Below are 18,660 nucleotides of genomic sequence, written 5' to 3'. Positions count from 1 at the left end.
CACGGGCTTGGAGGGCCGAAGGGCCTGTTCCTGTGCTGTACATTTCTTTGTTCTCCCCCCTCTTTCTCCTCTCCCTCCCTCTCCCTCCCTCTTTCTCCGTCCCTCTTTCTCCGTCCCTCTTTCTCCGTCCCTCTTTCTCCCACCCTCTTTCTCCCACCCTCTTTCTCCCACCCTCTTTCTCCCACCCTCTTTCTCCCACCCTCTTTCTCCCACCCTCTTTCTCCCACCCTCTTTCTCCCACCCTCTTTCTCCCACCCTCTTTCTCCCACCCTCTTTCTCCCACCCTCTTTCTCCCACCCTCTTTCTCCCACCCTCTTTCTCCCACCCTCTTTCTCCCACCCTCTTTCTCCCACCCTCTTTCTCCCACCCTCTTTCTCCCACCCTCTTTCTCCCACCCTCTTTCTCCCACCCTCTTTCTCCCCCACTCCCCCCCTCTTTCTCCTCTCCCTCCCTCTCTCTCCCTCTCCCTCCCTCTTTCTCCCTCCCTCTTTCTCCCTCCCTCTTTCTCCCTCCCTCTTTCTCCCTCCCTCTTTCTCCCTCCCTCTTTCTCCCTCCCTCTTTCTCCCTCCCTCTTTCTCCCTCCCTCTTTCTCCCTCCCTCTTTCTCCCTCCCTCTTTCTCCGTCCCTCTTTCTCCGTCCCTCTTTCTCCGTCCCTCTTTCTCCGTCCCTCTTTCTCCGTCCCTCTTTCTCCGTCCCTCTTTCTCCGTCCCTCTTTCTCCCACCCTCTTTCTCCCACCCTCTTTCTCCCACCCTCTTTCTCCCACCCTCTTTCTCCCACCCTCTTTCTCCCACCCTCTTTCTCCCACCCTCTTTCTCCCACCCTCTTTCTCCCACCCTCTTTCTCCCACCCTCTTTCTCCCCCACTCCCCCCCTCTTTCTCCTCTCCCTCCCTCTCTCTCCCTCTCCCTCCCTCTTTCTCCCTCCCTCTTTCTCCCTCCCTCTTTCTCCGTCCCTCTTTCTCCGTCCCTCTTTCTCCCACCCTCTTTCTCCCCCCCTCTTTCTCCCCCCCTCCCTCTCCCTCCCTCCCTCTCCCTCCCCCCCCTCTTTCTCCCTCCCTCCCTCCCTCTCTCTCTCTCCCTCCCCTCGCTCCGTCTCTCAGTGACGTTGTGTTATTCCGCTGTCACCCAGGCGAGCTGTGCGATGCGGGTGCCGCCAGTTTAATGTCTGTCTTTGCGGAGAAGGCCCACATCAGGAAGGAGCTGCTCAGTCGGGTCGTCGGAAACGATAATTACCGGGTCAACAACATCTTTGACGGCAAATACGGGGTGCGGCCGATTTACCAGATGATCAAGGATGCGGAGGATCGGGTCGGCGATGAAGTCGATTACAGTGTCACCTCGGCGAACTGCGAGCACTTTGTCACTGACCTGCGATACGGAGTGGCAAAATCCGGACAGGTCAGAACGCACTCACCCACACCCTATCCAAACCCCGAAACCTGCCTCCAGCACGGCGGTGAGGGGGAGCTTTACCCCCGTGCTGTACCTGTCCTGGGAGTGTTTGATGGGGACAGTGTAGAGGGAGCTTTACTCTGTATCTAACCCCATGCTGTACCTGTCCTGGGAATGTTTGATGGGGACAGTGTAGGAGGGAGCACTCTGTATCTGACCCCGTGCGGTACCTGTCCTGGGAGTGTTTGATGGGGACAGTGTAGAGGGAGCTTTACTCTGTATCTAACCCCGTGCTGTACCTGTCCTGGGAGTGTTTGATGGGGACAGTGTAGAGGGAGCTTTACTCTGTATCTAACCCCGTGCTGTACCTGTCCTGGGAGTGTTTGATGGGGACAGTGTAGAGGGAGCTTTACTCTGTATCTAACCCCGTGCTGTACCTGTCCTGGGAGTGTTTGATGGGGACAGTGTAGAGGGAGCTTTACTCTGTATCTAACCCCGTGCTGGACCTGTCCTGGGAGTGTTTGATGGGGACAGTGTAGAGGGAGCTTTACTCTGTATCTAACCCCGTGCTGTACCTGTCCTGGGAGTGTTTGATGGGGACAGTGTAGAGGAAGCTTTACTCTGTATCTAACCCCGAGCTGTACCTGTCCTGGGAGTGTTTAATGGGGACAGTGTAGAGGGAGCTTTACTCTGTATCTAACCCCTTGCTGTACCTGTCCTGGGAGTGTTTAATGGGGACAGTGTAGAGGGAGCTTTACTCTGTATCTAACCCCGTGCTGTACCTGTCCTGGGAGTGTTTGATGGGGACAGTGTAGAGGGAGCTTTACTCTGTATCTAACCCCGTGCTGTACCTGTCCTGGGAGTGTTTGATGGGGACAGTGTAGAGGGAGCTTTACTCTGTATCTCACCCCGTGCTGTACCTGTCCTGGGAATGTTTGATGGGGACAGTGTAGGAGGGAGCACTCTGTATCTGACCCCGTGCTGTACCTGTCCTGGGAGTGTTTGATGGGGACAGCGTAGAGGGAGCTTTACTCTGTAACTAACCCCGTGCTGTACCTGTCCTGGGAGTGTTTGATGGGGACAGTGTAGAGGGAGCTTTACTCTGTATCTAACCCCGTGCTGTACCTGTCCTGGGAGTGTTTGATGGGGACAGTGTAGATGGAGCTTTACTCTGTATCTAACCCCGTGCTGTACCTGTCCTGGGAGTGTTTGATGGGGACAGTGTAGAGGGAGCTTTACTCTGTATCTAACCCCGTGCTGTACCTGTCCTGGGAGTGTTTGATGGGGACAGTGTAGAGGGAGCTTTACTCTGTATCTAACCGCGCGCTGTACCTGTCCTGGGAGTGTTTGATGGGGACAGTGAAGAGGGAGCTTTACCCTGTATCTAACCCCGTGCTGTACCTGTCCTGGGAGTGTTTGATGGGGACAGTGTAGAGGGAGCTTTACTCTGTATCTAACCCCGTGCTGTACCTGTCCTGGGAGTGTTTGATGGGGACAGTGTAGAGGGAGCTTTACTCTGTATCTAACCCCGTGCTGTACCTGTCCTGGGAGTGTTTGATGGGGACAGTGTAGAGGAAGCTTTACTCTGTATCTAACCCCGAGCTGTACCTGTCCTGGGAGTGTTTAATGGGGACAGTGTAGAGGGAGCTTTACTCTGTATCTAACCCCTTGCTGTACCTGTCCTGGGAGTGTTTAATGGGGACAGTGTAGAGGGAGCTTTACTCTGTATCTAACCCCGTGCTGTACCTGTCCTGGGAGTGTTTGATGGGGACAGTGTAGAGGGAGCTTTACTCTGTATCTAACCCCGTGCTGTACCTGTCCTGGGAGTGTTTGATGGGGACAGTGTAGAGGGAGCTTTACTCTGTATCTCACCCCGTGCTGTACCTGTCCTGGGAATGTTTGATGGGGACAGTGTAGGAGGGAGCACTCTGTATCTGACCCCGTGCTGTACCTGTCCTGGGAGTGTTTGATGGGGACAGTGTAGGAGGGAGCACTCTGTATCTGACCCCGTGCTGTACCTGTCCTGGGAGTGTTTGATGGGGACAGCGTAGACGGAGCTTTACTCTGTAACTAACCCCGTGCTGTACCTGTCCTGGGAGTGTTTGATGGGGACAGTGTAGAGGGAGCTTTACTCTGTATCTAACCCCGTGCTGTACCTGTCCTGGGAGTGTTTGATGGGGACAGTGTAGATGGAGCTTTACTCTGTATCTAACCCCGTGCTGTACCTGTCCTGGGAGTGTTTGATGGGGACAGTGTAGAGGGAGCTTTACTCTGTATCTAACCCCGTGCTGTACCTGTCCTGGGAGTGTTTGATGGGGACAGTGTAGAGGGAGCTTTACTCTGTATCTAACCCCGTGCTGGACCTGTCCTGGGAGTGTTTGATGGGGACAGTGTAGAGGGAGCTTTACTCTGTATCTAACCCCGTGCTGTACCTGTCCTGGGAGTGTTTGATGGGGACAGTGTAGAGGGAGCTTTACTCTGTATCTAACTGCGCGCTGTACCTGTCCTGGGAGTGTTTGATGGGGACAGTGTAGAGGGAGCTTTACTCTGTATCTAACCCCGTGCTGTACCTGTCCTGGGAGTGTTTGATGGGGACAGTGTAGAGGGAGCTTTACTCTGTATCTAACCCCGTGCTGTACCTGTCCTGGGAGTGTTTGATGGGGACAGTGTAGAGGGAGCTTTACTCTGTATCTAACCCCGTGCTGTACCTGTCCTGGGAGTGTTTGATGGGGACAGTGTAGAGGGAGCTTTACTCTGTATCTAACCCCGTGCTGTACCTGTCCTGGGAGTGTTTGATGGGGGACAGTGTCGAGGGAGCTTTACTCAGTATCTAACCCCGTGCTGTACCTGTCCTGGGAGTGTTTGATGGGGACAGTGCAGAGGGAGCTTTACTCTGTATCTAACCCCGTGCTGTACCTGTCCTGGGAGTGTTTGATGGCGACAGTGTAGAGGGAGCTTTACTCTGTATCTAACCCCGTGCTGTACCTGTCCTGGGAGTGTTTGATGGCGACAGTGTAGAGGGAGCTTTACTCTGTATCTAACCCCGTGCTGTACCTGTCCTGGGAGTGTTTGATGGGGACAGTGCAGAGGGAGCTTTACTCTGTATCTAACCCCGTGCTGTGCCTGTCCTGGGATTGTTTGATGGCGACAGTGTAGAGGGAGCTTTACTCTGTATCTAACCCCGTGCTGTACCTGTCCTGGGAGTGTTTGATGGCGACAGTGTAGAGGGAGCTTTACTCTGTATCTAACCCCGTGCTGTACCTGTCCTGGGAGTGTTTGATGGGGACAGTGCAGAGGGAGCTTTACTCTGTATCTAACCCCGTGCTGTGCCTGTCCTGGGATTGTTTGATGGCGACAGTGTAGAGGGAGCTTTACTCTGTATCTAACCCCGTGCTGTACCTGTCCTGGGAGTGTTTGATGGCGACAGTGTAGAGGGAGCTTTACTCTGTATCTAACCCCGTGCTGTACCTGTCCTGGGAGTGTTTGATGGGGACAGTGCAGAGGGAGCTTTACTCTGTATCTAACCCCGTGCTGTGCCTGTCCTGGGAGTGTTTGATGGGGACAGTGTAGAGGGAGCTTTACTCTGTATCTAACCCCGTGCTGTATCTGTCCTGGGACTGTTTGATGGGGACAGTGCAGAGGGAGCTTTACTCTGTATCTAACCCCGTGCTGTACCTGTCCTGGGAGTGTTTGATGGGGACAGTGTGGAGGGAGTGTTTGATGGGGACAGTGTGGAGGGAGCTCAGTGTTTGATGGAGACAGTGTGGAGGGAGCTCAGTGTTTGATGGGGACAGTGTGGAGCGAGCTCAGGGTTTGATGGGGAGAGTGTATAGGGAGCTCAGTGTTTGATGGGGACAGTGTGGAGGGAGCTCAGTGTTTGATGGGGACAGTGTGGAGGGAAGTGTTTGATGGGGACAGTGTGGAGGGAGCTCAGTGTTTGATGGGGACAGTGTGGAGGGAGCTCAGTGTTTGATGGGGACAGTGTGGAGGGAGCTCAGAGTTTGATGGGGACAGTGTGGAGGGGAGTGTTTGATGGGGACAGTGTGGATGGAGCTCAGTGTTTGATGGGGACAGTGTAGAGGGAGCTCAGTGTTTGATGGGGACAGTGTGGAGCGAGCTCAGGGTTTGATGGGGAGAGTGTATAGGGAGCTCAGTGTTTGATGGGGACAGTGTGGAGGGAGCTCAGTGTTTGATGGGGACAGTGTGGAGGGAGCTCAGTGTTTGATGGGAACAGTGTGGAGGGAGCTCAGTGTTTGATGGGGACAGTGTGGAGGGAGCTTATTGTTTGATGTGGACAGTGTGGAGGGAGCTCAGTGTTTGATGGGGACAGTGTAGAGGGAGCTCAGTGTTTGATGGGGACTGTGTGGAGGGAGTGTTTGATGGGGACAGTGTGGAGGGAGCTCAGTGTTTGATGGGGACAGTGTGGAGAGAGCTCAGTGTTTGATGGGGACAGTGTGGAGGGAGCTCAGTGTTTGATGGGTACAGTGTGGAGGGAGCTCAGTGTTTGATGGGGACAGTGTGGATGGAGCTCAGTGTTTGATGGGGACAGTGTGGAGGGAGCTGTGTTTGATGGGGATAGTGTGGAGGGAGCTCAGTGTTTGATGGGGACAGTGTGGAGGGAGCTCCGTGTTTGATGGGGACAGTGTGGAGGGAGCTCGGTGTTTGATGGGGACAGTGTGGAGAGAGCTCAGTGTTTGATGGGGACAATGTGGAGGGAGCTCATTGTTTGATGGGGACAGTGTGGAGGGAGCTCATTATTTGATGGGGACAGTGTGGAGGGAGCTCAGTGTTTGATGGGGACAGTGTGGAGGGAGCTCAGTGTTTGATGGGGACAGTGTGGAGGGAGCTCAGTGTTTGATGGGGACAGTGTGGAGGGAGCTCAGTGTTTGATGGGGACAGTGTGGAGGGAGCTCAGTGTTTGATGGGGACAGTGTGGAGGGAGCTCAGTGTTTGATGGGGACAGTGTGGAGGGAGCTCAGTGTTTGATGGGGACAGTGTGGAGGGAGCTCAGTGTTTGATGGGGACAGTGTGGAGGGAGCTCAGTGTTTGATGGGGACAGTGTGGAGGGAGCTCAGTGTTTGATGGGGACAGTGTTGAGGGGAGTGTTTGATGGGGACAGTGTGGAGGGAGCTCAGTGTTTGATGGGGACAGTGTGGAGGGAGCTCAGTGTTTGATGGGGACAGTGTGGAGGGAGCTCAGTGTTTGATGGGGACAGTGTGGGGGGAGCTCAGTGTTTGATGGGGACAGTGTGGAGGGGAGTGTTTGATGGGGACAGTGTGGAGGGAGCTCAGTGTTTGATGGGGACAGTGTGGAGGGAGCTCAGTGTTTGATGGGGACAGTGTGGAGGGAGCTCAGTGTTTGATGGGGACAGTGCGGAGGGAGCTCAGTGTTTGATGGGGACAGTGTGGAGGGAGCTCAGTGTTTGATGGGGACAGTGTGGAGGGAGCTCAGTGTTTGATGGGGACAGTGTGGAGGGAGCTCAGTGTTTGATGGGGACAGTGTGGAGGGAGCTCAGTGTTTGATGGGGACAGTGTGGAGGGAGCTCAGTGTTTGATGGGGACAGTGTGGAGGGAGCTCAGTGTTTGATGGGGACAGTGTGGAGGGAGCTCAGTGTTTGATGGGGACAGTGTGGAGGGGGGTGTTTGATGGGGACAGTGTGGAGGGAGCTCAGTGTTTGATGGGGACAGTGTGGAGGGGAGTGTTTGATGGGGACAGTGTGGAGGGAGCTCAGTGTTTGATGGGGACAGTGTGGAGGGAGCTCAGTGTTTGATAGGGACAGTGTGGAGGGAGCTCAGTGTTTGATGGGGACAGTGTGGAGGGAGCTCAGTGTTTGATGGGGACAGTGTGGAGGGAGCTCAGTGTTTGATGGGGACAGTGTGGAGGGAGCTCAGTGTTTGATGGGGACAGTGTGGAGGGAGCTCAGTGTTTGATGGGGACAGTGTGGAGGGAGCTCAGTGTTTGATGGGGACAGTGTGGAGGGGAGTGTTTGATGGGGACAGTGTGGAGGGAGCTCAGTGTTTGATGGGGACAGTGTGGAGGGGAGTGTTTGATGGGGACAGTGTGGAGGGAGCTCAGTGTTTGATGGGGACAGTGTGGAGGGAGCTCAGTGTTTGATGGGGACAGTGTGGAGGGAGCTCAGTGTTTGATGGGGACAGTGTGAAGGGAGCTCAGTGTTTGATGGGGACAGTGTGGAGGGAGCTCAGTGTTTGATGGGGACAGTGTGGAGGGAGCTCAGTGTTTGATGGGGACAGTGTGGAGGGAGCTCAGTGTTTGATGGGGACAGTGTGGAGGGAGCTCAGTGTTTGATGGGGACAGTGTGGAGGGAGCTCAGTGTTTGATGGGGACAGTGTGGAGGGAGCTCAGTGTTTGATGGGGACAGTGTGGAGGGAGCTCAGTGTTTGATGGGGACAGTGTGGAGGGAGCTCAGTGTTTGATGGGGACAGTGTGGAGGGAGCTCAGTGTTTGATGGGGACAGTGTGGAGGGAGCTCAGTGTTTGATGGGGACAGTGTGGGGGGAGCTCAGTGTTTGATGGGGACAGTGTGGAGGGAGCTCAGTGTTTGATGGGGACAGTGTGGAGGGAGCTCATTGTTTGATGGGGACAGTGTGGAGGGAGCTCAGTGTTTGATGGGGACAGTGTGGAGGGAGCTCAGTGTTTGATGGGGACAGTGTGGAGGGAGCTCAGTGTTTGATGGGGACAGTGTGGAGGGAGCTCAGTGTTTGATGGGGACAGTGTGGAGGGAGCTCAGTGTTTGATGGGGACAGTGTGGAGGGAGCTCAGTGTTTGATGGGGACAGTGTGGAGGGAGCTCAGTGTTTGATGGGGACAGTGTGGAGGGAGCTCAGTGTTTGATGGGGACAGTGTGGAGGGAGCTCAGTGTTTGATGGGGACTGTGTGGAGGGAGTGTTTGATGGGGACAGTGTGGAGGGAGCTCAGTGTTTGATGGGGACAGTGTGGAGGGAGCTCAGTGTTTGATGGGGACAGTGTGGAGGGAGCTCAGTGTTTGATGGGGACAGTGTGGAGGGAGCTCAGTGTTTGATGGGGACAGTGTGGGGGGAGCTCAGTGTTTGATGGGGACAGTGTGGAGGGAGCTCAGTGTTTGATGGGGACAGTGTGGAGGGAGCTCATTGTTTGATGGGGACAGTGTGGAGGGAGCTCAGTGTTTGATGGGGACAGTGTGGAGGGAGCTCAGTGTTTGATGGGGACAGTGTGGAGGGAGCTCAGTGTTTGATGGGGACAGTGTAGAGGGAGCTTTACTCTGTATCTAACCCCGTGCTGTACCTGTCCTGGGAGTGTTTGATGGGGACAGTGTAGATGGAGCTTTACTCTGTATCTAACCCCGTGCTGTACCTGTCCTGGGAGTGTTTGATGGGGACAGTGTAGAGGGAGCTTTACTCTGTATCTAACCCCGTGCTGTACCTGTCCTGGGAGTGTTTGATGGGGACAGTGTAGAGGGAGCTTTACTCTGTATCTAACCCCGTGCTGGACCTGTCCTGGGAGTGTTTGATGGGGACAGTGTAGAGGGAGCTTTACTCTGTATCTAACCCCGTGCTGTACCTGTCCTGGGAGTGTTTGATGGGGACAGTGTAGAGGGAGCTTTACTCTGTATCTAACTGCGCGCTGTACCTGTCCTGGGAGTGTTTGATGGGGACAGTGAAGAGGGAGCTTTACCCTGTATCTAACCCCGTGCTGTACCTGTCCTGGGAGTGTTTGATGGGGACAGTGTAGAGGGAGCTTTACTCTGTATCTAACCCCGTGCTGTACCTGTCCTGGGAGTATTTGATGGGGACAGTGTAGAGGGAGCTTTACTCTGTATCTAACCCCGTGCTGTACCTGTCCTGGGAGTGTTTGATGGGGACAGTGTAGAGGGAGCTTTACTCTGTATCTAACCCCGTGCTGTACCTGTCCTGGGAGTGTTTGATGGGGACAGTGTAGAGGGAGCTTTACTCTGTATCTAACCCCGTGCTGTACCTGTCCTGGGAGTGTTTGATGGCGACAGTGTAGAGGGAGCTTTACTCTGTATCTAACCCCGTGCTGTACCTGTCCTGGGAGTGTTTGATGGGGGACAGTGTCGAGGGAGCTTTACTCAGTATCTAACCCCGTGCTGTACCTGTCCTGGGAGTGTTTGATGGGGACAGTGCAGAGGGAGCTTTACTCTGTATCTAACCCCGTGCTGTACCTGTCCTGGGAGTGTTTGATGGCGACAGTGTAGAGGGAGCTTTACTCTGTATCTAACCCCGTGCTGTACCTGTCCTGGGAGTGTTTGATGGCGACAGTGTAGAGGGAGCTTTACTCTGTATCTAACCCCGTGCTGTACCTCTCCTGGGAGTGTTTGATGGGGACAGTGCAGAGGGAGCTTTACTCTGTGTCTAACCCCGTGCTGTGCCTGTCCTGGGATTGTTTGATGGCAACAGTGTAGAGGGAGCTTTACTCTGTATCTAACCCCGTGCTGTACCTGTCCTGGGAGTGTTTGATGGGGACAGTGTAGAGGGAGCTTTACTCTGTATCTAACCCCGTGCTGTACCTGTCCTGGGAGTGTTTGATGGGGACAGTGTAGAGGGAGCTTTACTCTGTATCTAACCCCGTGCTGTACCTGTCCTGGGAGTGTTTGATGGGGACAGTGTAGAGGGAGCTTTACTCTGTATCTAACCCCGTGCTGTACCTGTCCTGGGAGTGTTTGATGGGGACAGTGTAGAGGGAGCTTTACTCTGTATCTAACCCCGTGCTGTACCTGTCCTGGGAGTGTTTGATGGGGACAGTGTAGAGGGAGCTTTACTCTGTATCTAACCCCGTGCTGTACCTGTCCTGGGAGTGTTTGATGGGGGACAGTGTCGAGGGAGCTTTACTCAGTATCTAACCCCGTGCTGTACCTGTCCTGGGAGTGTTTGATGGGGACAGTGCAGAGGGAGCTTTACTCTGTATCTAACCCCGTGCTGTACCTGTCCTGGGAGTGTTTGATGGCGACAGTGTAGAGGGAGCTTTACTCTGTATCTAACCCCGTGCTGTACCTGTCCTGGGAGTGTTTGATGGCGACAGTGTAGAGGGAGCTTTACTCTGTATCTAACCCCGTGCTGTACCTGTCCTGGGAGTGTTTGATGGGGACAGTGCAGAGGGAGCTTTACTCTGTATCTAACCCCGTGCTGTGCCTGTCCTGGGATTGTTTGATGGCGACAGTGTAGAGGGAGCTTTACTCTGTATCTAACCCCGTGCTGTACCTGTCCTGGGAGTGTTTGATGGCGACAGTGTAGAGGGAGCTTTACTCTGTATCTAACCCCGTGCTGTACCTGTCCTGGGAGTGTTTGATGGGGACAGTGCAGAGGGAGCTTTACTCTGTATCTAACCCCGTGCTGTGCCTGTCCTGGGATTGTTTGATGGCGACAGTGTAGAGGGAGCTTTACTCTGTATCTAACCCCGTGCTGTACCTGTCCTGGGAGTGTTTGATGGCGACAGTGTAGAGGGAGCTTTACTCTGTATCTAACCCCGTGCTGTACCTGTCCTGGGAGTGTTTGATGGGGACAGTGCAGAGGGAGCTTTACTCTGTATCTAACCCCGTGCTGTGCCTGTCCTGGGAGTGTTTGATGGGGACAGTGTAGAGGGAGCTTTACTCTGTATCTAACCCCGTGCTGTATCTGTCCTGGGACTGTTTGATGGGGACAGTGCAGAGGGAGCTTTACTCTGTATCTAACCCCGTGCTGTACCTGTCCTGGGAGTGTTTGATGGGGACAGTGTGGAGGGAGTGTTTGATGGGGACAGTGTGGAGGGAGCTCAGTGTTTGATGGAGACAGTGTGGAGGGAGCTCAGTGTTTGATGGGGACAGTGTGGAGCGAGCTCAGGGTTTGATGGGGAGAGTGTATAGGGAGCTCAGTGTTTGATGGGGACAGTGTGGAGGGAGCTCAGTGTTTGATGGGGACAGTGTGGAGGGAAGTGTTTGATGGGGACAGTGTGGAGGGAGCTCAGTGTTTGATGGGGACAGTGTGGAGGGAGCTCAGTGTTTGATGGGGACAGTGTGGAGGGAGCTCAGAGTTTGATGGGGACAGTGTGGAGGGGAGTGTTTGATGGGGACAGTGTGGATGGAGCTCAGTGTTTGATGGGGACAGTGTAGAGGGAGCTCAGTGTTTGATGGGGACAGTGTGGAGCGAGCTCAGGGTTTGATGGGGAGAGTGTATAGGGAGCTCAGTGTTTGATGGGGACAGTGTGGAGGGAGCTCAGTGTTTGATGGGGACAGTGTGGAGGGAGCTCAGTGTTTGATGGGAACAGTGTGGAGGGAGCTCAGTGTTTGATGGGGACAGTGTGGAGGGAGCTTATTGTTTGATGTGGACAGTGTGGAGGGAGCTCAGTGTTTGATGGGGACAGTGTAGAGGGAGCTCAGTGTTTGATGGGGACTGTGTGGAGGGAGTGTTTGATGGGGACAGTGTGGAGGGAGCTCAGTGTTTGATGGGGACAGTGTGGAGAGAGCTCAGTGTTTGATGGGGACAGTGTGGAGGGAGCTCAGTGTTTGATGGGTACAGTGTGGAGGGAGCTCAGTGTTTGATGGGGACAGTGTGGATGGAGCTCAGTGTTTGATGGGGACAGTGTGGAGGGAGCTGTGTTTGATGGGGATAGTGTGGAGGGAGCTCAGTGTTTGATGGGGACAGTGTGGAGGGAGCTCCGTGTTTGATGGGGACAGTGTGGAGGGAGCTCGGTGTTTGATGGGGACAGTGTGGAGAGAGCTCAGTGTTTGATGGGGACAATGTGGAGGGAGCTCATTGTTTGATGGGGACAGTGTGGAGGGAGCTCATTATTTGATGGGGACAGTGTGGAGGGAGCTCAGTGTTTGATGGGGACAGTGTGGAGGGAGCTCAGTGTTTGATGGGGACAGTGTGGAGGGAGCTCAGTGTTTGATGGGGACAGTGTGGAGGGAGCTCAGTGTTTGATGGGGACAGTGTGGAGGGAGCTCAGTGTTTGATGGGGACAGTGTGGAGGGAGCTCAGTGTTTGATGGGGACAGTGTGGAGGGAGCTCAGTGTTTGATGGGGACAGTGTGGAGGGAGCTCAGTGTTTGATGGGGACAGTGTGGAGGGAGCTCAGTGTTTGATGGGGACAGTGTGGAGGGAGCTCAGTGTTTGATGGGGACAGTGTTGAGGGGAGTGTTTGATGGGGACAGTGTGGAGGGAGCTCAGTGTTTGATGGGGACAGTGTGGAGGGAGCTCAGTGTTTGATGGGGACAGTGTGGAGGGAGCTCAGTGTTTGATGGGGACAGTGTGGGGGGAGCTCAGTGTTTGATGGGGACAGTGTGGAGGGGAGTGTTTGATGGGGACAGTGTGGAGGGAGCTCAGTGTTTGATGGGGACAGTGTGGAGGGAGCTCAGTGTTTGATGGGGACAGTGTGGAGGGAGCTCAGTGTTTGATGGGGACAGTGCGGAGGGAGCTCAGTGTTTGATGGGGACAGTGTGGAGGGAGCTCAGTGTTTGATGGGGACAGTGTGGAGGGAGCTCAGTGTTTGATGGGGACAGTGTGGAGGGAGCTCAGTGTTTGATGGGGACAGTGTGGAGGGAGCTCAGTGTTTGATGGGGACAGTGTGGAGGGAGCTCAGTGTTTGATGGGGACAGTGTGGAGGGAGCTCAGTGTTTGATGGGGACAGTGTGGAGGGAGCTCAGTGTTTGATGGGGACAGTGTGGAGGGGGGTGTTTGATGGGGACAGTGTGGAGGGAGCTCAGTGTTTGATGGGGACAGTGTGGAGGGGAGTGTTTGATGGGGACAGTGTGGAGGGAGCTCAGTGTTTGATGGGGACAGTGTGGAGGGAGCTCAGTGTTTGATGGGGACAGTGTGGAGGGAGCTCAGTGTTTGATGGGGACAGTGTGGAGGGAGCTCAGTGTTTGATGGGGACAGTGTGGAGGGAGCTCAGTGTTTGATGGGGACAGTGTGGAGGGAGCTCAGTGTTTGATGGGGACAGTGTGGAGGGAGCTCAGTGTTTGATGGGGACAGTGTGGAGGGAGCTCAGTGTTTGATGGGGACAGTGTGGAGGGGAGTGTTTGATGGGGACAGTGTGGAGGGAGCTCAGTGTTTGATGGGGACAGTGTGGAGGGGAGTGTTTGATGGGGACAGTGTGGAGGGAGCTCAGTGTTTGATGGGGACAGTGTGGAGGGAGCTCAGTGTTTGATGGGGACAGTGTGGAGGGAGCTCAGTGTTTGATGGGGACAGTGTGAAGGGAGCTCAGTGTTTGATGGGGACAGTGTGGAGGGAGCTCAGTGTTTGATGGGGACAGTGTGGAGGGAGCTCAGTGTTTGATGGGGACAGTGTGGAGGGAGCTCAGTGTTTGATGGGGACAGTGTGGAGGGAGCTCAGTGTTTGATGGGGACAGTGTGGACGGAGCTCAGTGTTTGATGGGGACAGTGTGGAGGGAGCTCAGTGTTTGATGGGGACAGTGTGGAGGGAGCTCAGTGTTTGATGGGGACAGTGTGGAGGGAGCTCAGTGTTTGATGGGGACAGTGTGGAGGGAGCTCAGTGTTTGATGGGGACAGTGTGGAGGGAGCTCAGTGTTTGATGGGGACAGTGTGGGGGGAGCTCAGTGTTTGATGGGGACAGTGTGGAGGGAGCTCAGTGTTTGATGGGGACAGTGTGGAGGGAGCTCATTGTTTGATGGGGACAGTGTGGAGGGAGCTCAGTGTTTGATGGGGACAGTGTGGAGGGAGCTCAGTGTTTGATGGGGACAGTGTGGAGGGAGCTCAGTGTTTGATGGGGACAGTGTGGAGGGAGCTCAGTGTTTGATGGGGACAGTGTGGAGGGAGCTCAGTGTTTGATGGGGACAGTGTGGAGGGAGCTCAGTGTTTGATGGGGACAGTGTGGAGGGAGCTCAGTGTTTGATGGGGACAGTGTGGAGGGAGCTCAGTGTTTGATGGGGACAGTGTGGAGGGAGCTCAGTGTTTGATGGGGACTGTGTGGAGGGAGTGTTTGATGGGGACAGTGTGGAGGGAGCTCAGTGTTTGATGGGAACAGTGTGGAGGGAGCTCAGTGTTTGATGGGGACAGTGTGGAGGGAGCTCAGTGTTTGATGGGGACAGTGTGGAGGGAGCTCAGTGTTTGATGGGGACAGTGTGGGGGGAGCTCAGTGTTTGATGGGGACAGTGTGGAGGGAGCTCAGTGTTTGATGGGGACAGTGTGGAGGGAGCTCATTGTTTGATGGGGACAGTGTGGAGGGAGCTCAGTGTTTGATGGGGACAGTGTGGAGGGAGCTCAGTGTTTGATGGGGACAGTGTGGAGGGAGCTCAGTGTTTGATGGGGACAGTGTGGAGGGAGCTCAGTGTTTGATGGGGACAGTGTGGAGGGAGCTCAGTGTTTGATGGGGACAGTGTGGAGGGAGCTCAGTGTTTGATGGGGACAGTGTGGAGGGAGCTCAGTGTTTGATGGGGACTGTGTGGAGGGAGTGTTTGATGGGGACAGTGTGGAGGGAGCTCAGTGTTTGATGGGGACAGTGTGGAGGGAGCTCAGTGTTTGATGGGGACAGTGTGGAGGGAGCTCAGTGTTTGATGGGGACAGTGTGGAGGGAGCTCAGTGTTTGATGGGGACAGTGTGGAGGGAGCTCAGTGTTAGATGGGGACAGTGTGGAGGGAGCTCATTGTTTGATGGGGACAGTGAGGAGGGAGCTCAGTGTTTGATGGGGACAGTGTGGAGGGAGCTCAGTGTTTGATGGGGACAGTGTGGAGGTAGCTCAGTGTTTGATGGGGACAGTGTGGAGGGAGCTCAGTATTTGATGGGGACAGTGTGGGGGGAGCTCAGTGTTTGATGGGGACAGTGTGGAGGGAGCTCAGTTTTTGATGGGGACAGTGTGGAGGGAGCTCAGTGTTTGATGGGGACAGTGTGGAGGGAGCTCAGTGTTTGATGGGGACAGTGTGGAGGGAGCTCAGTGTTTGATGGGGACAGTGTGGAGGGAGCTCAGTGTTTGATGGGGACAGTGTGGAGGGGAGTGTTTGATGGGGACAGTGTGGAGGGAGCTCAGTGTTTGATGGGGACAGTGTGGAGGGAGCTCAGTGTTTGATGGGGACAGTGTGGAGGGAGCTCAGTGTTTGATGGGGACAGTGTGGAGGGGAGTGTTTGATGGGGACAGTGTGGAGGGAGCTCAGTGTTTGATGGGGACAGTGTGGAGGGAGCTCGGTGTTAGATGGGGACAGTGTGGAGGGAGCTCAGTGTTTGATGGGGACAGTGTGGAGGGAGCTCAGTGTTTGATGGGGACAGTGTGGAGGGAGCTCAGTGTTTGATGGGGACAGTGTGGAGGGAGCTCAGTGTTTGATGGGGACAGTGTGGAGGGAGCTCAGTGTTTGATGGGGACAGTGTGGAGGGAGCTCAGTGTTTGATGGGGACAGTGTGAAGGGAGCTCAGTGTTTGATGGGGACAGTGTGGAGGGAGCTCAGTGTTTGATGGGGACAGTGTGGAGGGAGCTCAGTGTTTGATGGGGACAGTGTGGAGGGAGCTCAGTGTTTGATGGGGACAGTGTGGAGGGAGCTCAGTGTTTGATGGGGACAGTGTGGAGGGAGCTCAGTGTTTGATGGGGACAGTGTGGAGGGAGCTCAGTGTTTGATGGGGACAGTGCGGAGGGAGCTCAGTGTTTGATGGGGACAGTGTGGAGGGAGCTCTGTGTTAGATGGGGACAGTGTGGAGGGAGCTCAGTGTTTGATGGGGACAGTGTGGAGGGAGCTCAGTGTTTGATGGGGACAGTGTGGAGGGAGCTCAGTGTTTGATGGGGACAGTGTGGAGGGAGCTCAGTGTTTGATGGGGACAGTGTGGAGGGGACTGTTTGATGGGGACAGTGTGGAGGGAGCTCATTGTTTGATGGGGACAGTGTGGAGGGAGCTCAGTGTTTGATGGGGACAGTGTGGAGGGAGCTCAGTGTTTGATGGGGACAGTGTGGAGGGAGCTCAGTGTTTGATGGGGACAGTGTGGAGGGAGCTCAGTGTTTGATGGGGACAGTGTGGGGGGAGCTCAGTGTTTGATGGGGACAGTGTGGAGGGAGCTCAGTGTTTGATGGGGACAGTGTGGAGGGAGCTCAGTGTTTGATGGGGACAGTGTGGAGGGAGTGTTTGATGGGGACAGTGTGGAGGGAGCTCAGTGTTTGATGGGGGCAGTGTGGGGGGAGCTCAGTGTTTGATGGGGACAGTGTGGAGGGAGCTCAGTGTTTGATGTGGACAGTGTGGAGGGAACTCAGTGTTTGATGGGGACAGTGTGGAGGGGAGTGTTTGATGGGGTCAGTGTGGAGGGAGCTCAGTGTTTGATGGGGACAGTGTGGAGGGGAGTGTTTGATGGGGTCAGTGTGGAGGGAGCTCAGTGTTTGACGGGGACAGTGTGGAGGGAGCTCAGTGTTTGATGGGGACAGTGTGGAGGGAGCTCAGTGTTTGATGGGGACAGTGTGGAGGGAGCTCAGTGTTTGATGGGGTCAGTGTGGAGGGAGCTCAGTGTTTGATGGGGACAGTGTGGAGGGAGCTCAGAGTTTGATGGGGACAGTGTGGAGGGGAGTGTTTGATGGGGACAGTGTGGAGGGAGCTCAGTGTTTGATGGGAACAGTGTGGAGGGAGCTCGGTGTTTGATGGGGACAGTGTGGAGGGAGCTCAGAGTTTGATGGGGACAGTGTGGAGGGAGCTCAGAGTTTGATGGGGACAGTGTGGAGGGGAGTGTTTGATGGGGACAGTGTGGAGGGAGCTCAGTGTTTGATGGGAACAGTGTGGAGGGAGCTCAGTGTTTGATGGGGACAGTGTGGAGGGAGCTCAGTGTTTGATGGGGACAGTGTGGAGGGAGCTCAGTGTTTGATGGGGACAGTGTGGAGGGAGCTCAGTGTTTGATGGGGACAGTGTGGAGGGAGCTCAGTGTTTGATGGGGACAGTGTGGAGGGAGCTCAGTGTTTGATGGGGACAGTGTGGAGGGAGCTCAGGGTTTGATGGGGACAGTGTGGAGGGAGCTCAGTGTTTGATGGGGACAGTGTGGAGGGAGCTCAGTGTTTGATGGGGACAGTGTGTTGGGGAGTGTCTGGCGGGGACGCTGTACATATTCACTGTGAAATCTCTGTGCCCCTCTTTCTCCCTTCTCCAGGTGGATGATGTGATGTTTGCTACGAAAGCTGCCTTTGGTGCGATCGCTCTGGGCGCCGTAGCGGGCCTCTGCTATCAGCTCGTCAAGAGAAGAGACAAACAGAAGGAATGATGGCTGTCCCGGGGGTGGGTGAGGGCAGGCTCTGACTGGGCACACTGACACCCTGGAGCCCTCTGCAACGCTCCCCCAGAAGATCTGCCCTGGGGAAGGAGCGAGGGAGGGAGGGAACGAGCGGCGGACGAGGGTGAATAATCGAAAGGGGGCTATTCGACTAATTCCAAGTGCTTTAGCCTCTGCGATATGAGGCCCCCCCCCCACCCCGTCGTCAGACCTGGGACTGGATAAATTGCGTTTGGCGCACCCGTTTCCCCCCCCCCTCTCTCTCTTTGATCAATAAAGGGCGCTCTGTGTCAACCCATTCTGTCATTGCGTCTTCATTTGTAAACCGTCTTCTCCACGTAACCTCCACGAGCTGCCAACCTCCTCACCCCCCCTTCCCCCCCTCCCCCTCCCCACCCCCCCTCCCCTTCCCCCACCCTCCCCTTCCCCCTCCCCCACCCTCCCCTTCCCCTCCCCTCCCCCACCCTCCCCCTCCCCTCCCCCCACCCTCCCCTCCCCCTCCCCACCCCCACCCTCCCCTTCCCCACCCTCCCCTTCCCCACCCTCCCCTTCCCCACCCTCCCCTTCCCCTCCCTCCCCCACCCTCCCCTTCCCCTCCCCTCCCCCTCCCCACCCCCACCCTCCCCTTCCCTTCCCCCCCTTCCCCACCCTCCCCCCCTTCCCCACCCTCCCCCCTACCCCACCCTCCCCCCTACACTGGATTCTTAACCTCCTCCCTCTCTCACACTCTCACTCACACAATCTCCTCACACACACACAATCTCACACTCACACAATCTCCTCACACTCACACACACAGTCTCTCACACAAACACTCACACTTACTTGCTCTCACTCACAATCTCTCACTCACACACTCTCACACAATCTCCTCTCACTCTCACACAAACTCACTCACTTTCACTCACTCACACAATCTCTCACACACTCCCTCACACTCTCTCACTCTATCACACTCACTCTCTCACAAATTCTCACCCACGCACTCACAATCACACACACTCCCTCTCACACTCTCACTTTCTCACACACTCTCACTCTCACACAAACTCACTCACTTTCACTCACACACACTCCCTCTCTCACACTATCACTCCT

The 18,660-nt window shown here is 55.3% G+C and overlaps 2 protein-coding genes across 2 annotated transcripts in view; both read left to right on the top strand.

The window, feature by feature from the left end:
- Positions 1 to 18,660, top strand: part of slc8a4a (solute carrier family 8 member 4a) — a 903,507-nt gene that overhangs the window by 390,807 nt on the left and 494,040 nt on the right.
- LOC140399873 (phospholipase A and acyltransferase 3-like) lies at positions 1,128 to 17,856 on the top strand. Its single transcript, XM_072489339.1, has 2 exons — positions 1,128 to 1,397; positions 17,443 to 17,856. Exons 1-2 carry the CDS (start codon positions 1,161 to 1,163, stop codon positions 17,551 to 17,553), a joined length of 348 nt encoding a protein of 115 aa, XP_072345440.1. The 5' UTR covers positions 1,128 to 1,160; the 3' UTR covers positions 17,554 to 17,856.

This window comes from Scyliorhinus torazame, chromosome 24 (assembly GCF_047496885.1).
Source record: "Scyliorhinus torazame isolate Kashiwa2021f chromosome 24, sScyTor2.1, whole genome shotgun sequence".
Classification (NCBI taxonomy): Eukaryota; Metazoa; Chordata; class Chondrichthyes; order Carcharhiniformes; family Scyliorhinidae; genus Scyliorhinus; species Scyliorhinus torazame.
Note: the sequence above shows the minus strand (reverse complement) of the source record. Positions and strands in the feature narration are given on the sequence as shown.

Bases quoted from the DNA above. Each gene is read 5' to 3' on its own strand.
- LOC140399873 (XM_072489339.1), top strand. From the start codon at position 1,161: ATGTCTGTCTTTGCGGAGAAGGCCCACATCAGGAAGGAGCTGCTCAGT. The intron at 1,398-17,442 runs GTCAGAACGCAC...TCCCTTCTCCAG, and splicing joins GAGTGGCAAAATCCGGACAG to GTGGATGATGTGATGTTTGC.